We start from the raw sequence: 2,801 nt of genomic DNA on the forward strand, positions 1-2,801 counted from the left end.
TCTTGATGAGCTGCAGCTGTGCAGGAGGCTCCCTCAGAGGATCCACGGCGGACTCTGCTGGAGAAAGGTGGAACTTCTCCAGCTCCCAACACTTCTGTTCTATTTACATTGCAGTGTCCATATAATCTGTAAAACTCCCTGCATAATTATAATAAAGCAATAACAAAAAGAAGAAAGTTAAAGGTATAGGCTTTAAGACCATCTGCAAGCAGCTTGACGTTCCTGTGACTGTATTTGCACATTTCTATAAATGTAACATCTTTGGGACTGTAGCTATCCTCCCTGGACATGGCAGCAGAAGGGGAATACATTAATAAGATGAATAATAGGTATGGTAACAAAAGAGCCTTGAAAAACTTCTAAAATGATTAAAGGTGAACTTCAAGCACAAGGACCATCAGAGTCAGACCATCATCTTTAGTTGTTTGAGCCAAATTGGACTCAATGGGAGATGGCCAAGGAGGACCCCATTGTTGAAAAGGAAAAAAAAAAAAAACATTAGAATTAGCCAAACTACATGTTGACAAACCATAAAGTTCCTCGGAGAAATTTCTGTGGATTGACGTGACAAAAAGGGTCCTTTTTACCAAGGCACATAGGCCAATGTTCAGAGATAGAAAAATGAGGAATATAAAGAAAAGAAGACTGTCCCTATTGTGAAACACGGAGGAGGCTATGTTATGCTCTGGGGCTGCTTTGCATAATCTGGCAGAGGGAGTCTGAATTTCTTCCAATATTCTAAAGACTATCAAGCGATTGTAGAGAGAATTATTTTGCCCTCTTTCAGAAAGCTTGGTCTCAGTCGCAGCTCATGGGTCTTCAACAAGATAATAAACACACAGCTAGAAGCAGCCAAGGCTGGCCAAGGGGAAAACATTGCAACTCCTCTGAAGTGGTCTTATCTGAACCCTGAACTAAATCTTATTGGGGATATTTGAATGGAGCTGAAACAGGCTTTCTGTAAAAGGCAGCCTTCATACCTGAGACAACTGGAGCAGTTCTCTTACAAGGAATGAACATGCGGAGAGGTTAAGATGTCTCATTGACAGTCCCAGGTATCAGTGGATTTACTGGGATTCAATTTATTTGTGTGATTTTGAGGGGTTTTCTATCACTAAATGATGGAGGAACACATGTCAGAATTAATCACTTTCTTGTCAGTCTTAGGAAAAGTGTGTAGACTTTTTCAAGTTTGTCCACTGAATAAATTTTTTTTTAAAGCATCTGATGTTATTTTATTTGTTCATTCAATTGAATAATTTTCCTCTGTAAAAAGGTTTGTAAGACGCCTAAAATATTGATAAAACGATATTTTAAATTGTAGATCATGGAATTCATCAACAGATGCAGAAATGGATGTCTTACTGTACCTGTAAGAGATACCAATTCTCTCTCTGCTGACCTCAGGCGTGAAGCCCAATGGAACCTTGAACAGAGGACAGTCTATATGAGGAAACATCTCCATTATGCACAGCTTTAGTTTGGGTTCTATGTAACAACCAGAAAAACTCACATCATCCATTTCCAGCTTTTCAACAGCTGGCAGGTTAAGAGAACCAACAGGAATACTGAATACAGGATAAACAGGCTCAGTAAAAGTTGAGTGGAACGTGTGAAACAGAGTCCTTGTGTCATCAGAGAGCCAATAGAAACACAGAATGCCAGCAGTTGAGTCCAGAAATATGCCCAGTCTCCTGGGTCGGGCCAGGAATGCTTTAACATCAATAAATGGGAGTGGAAGGAAAACAGCCTGATGTCTGTGTTGAAATGAGAAACCCCATGATGAATAATCATAAAATAACCAGGTTTCATCACTCCTTAGTATTTCTGCGTCCCATCCTTTCCTCTTAACATTCTTAAAGGCAACACCAATGTTCACACCGCACGCTGTCCACTCCACCTCCCAGTAACAGCGTCCAGATAGAGCCTCTCTGCACAGCACCTGACCCCTTCGTTCAAACCTGTCAGGATGATCAGGATAAGTTTGCTTCTCCGTTGTTAAAGTAACTTGTCTTCCACATTCAGACAGGATAAGGTGTTCATTGGCTGTATTGATGTCAAAGGTCAAATTACAGGCATCTAAGAAGGAAAAGATCAGAGTTAAACAGATAAATAATGTCTGATAAGGAAATTACATGTTTAAAAAAAAACTTACATTTGTTCAGAAGCTGTGGTATGACCCAATGTTCTTCATTCTGATCCAGACTGAGAAAACAAAAGCATAAAAAAGAGTAAAAATTTGATCGTTCCAAACCTCAAATGATAGATGTTGGGAATCAATATAAGAAATATAAATGCAAAGTGAATATCTACCCCTCTCATCCTTGTATTAGTATTTTAAATTGTTTGTTTTTAATGACAAATAACATTTTAAAGCACAAGTATTGGGTTGTCTAAATTCAGGCATTTTTTGTTTATGTTTAAATCCAAAACAAAGAAAAGAAATTACTTCAGTTTTACCCTTTTCACTTACATTCCCAGCATTAAGAAAAGAAAAAAACAGAAAACAATTAACAAAAATATTAAACCATTTTTTTCAGTTTGATTGAATTGTTTTTGAAAAATGCTTTTAGAAGTTGGGTTTTGAATCAGTAATATATAAATAAACTGAATTAATGTGTAAATGTCAGATGGTATTTTAGAGTTTTTTTTATGACTATGTTATTTTGTGCAATATTCTGTTAAGCTGTCTTTATTTATAGTAATGATTAGTGTAAAGACTACAGAAAACCAACTTGAGTATTTCCAGTCTGCATTTTGGATCCTTCAGTCTCTCAAGGAGCACCATCATTCCAGACTCT

The 2,801-nt window shown here is 37.4% G+C and overlaps 1 protein-coding gene across 1 annotated transcript in view; it reads right to left on the reverse strand.

Annotated features, from left to right (window-relative positions):
* Window positions 1–798: 798 nt before the first annotated feature.
* LOC107100756 (E3 ubiquitin-protein ligase TRIM11-like) overlaps window positions 799–2,801 on the reverse strand; it is a 12,415-nt gene continuing 10,412 nt past the window's right edge. The window contains exons 6-8 of the mRNA XM_015399383.1: window positions 1,514–2,079; window positions 1,371–1,426; window positions 799–817 (exon numbers count right to left, since the gene is read on the reverse strand). Of these exons, the coding sequence (XP_015254869.1) occupies window positions 799–817; window positions 1,371–1,426; window positions 1,514–2,079 (641 nt within the window). The remainder of the gene's footprint in view (window positions 818–1,370; window positions 1,427–1,513; window positions 2,080–2,801) is intronic.

The sequence above is a fragment of the Cyprinodon variegatus genome, unplaced genomic scaffold (assembly GCF_000732505.1).
Source record: "Cyprinodon variegatus isolate N-32 unplaced genomic scaffold, C_variegatus-1.0 Scaffold1006, whole genome shotgun sequence".
Lineage (NCBI taxonomy): Eukaryota > Metazoa > Chordata > Actinopteri > Cyprinodontiformes > Cyprinodontidae > Cyprinodon > Cyprinodon variegatus.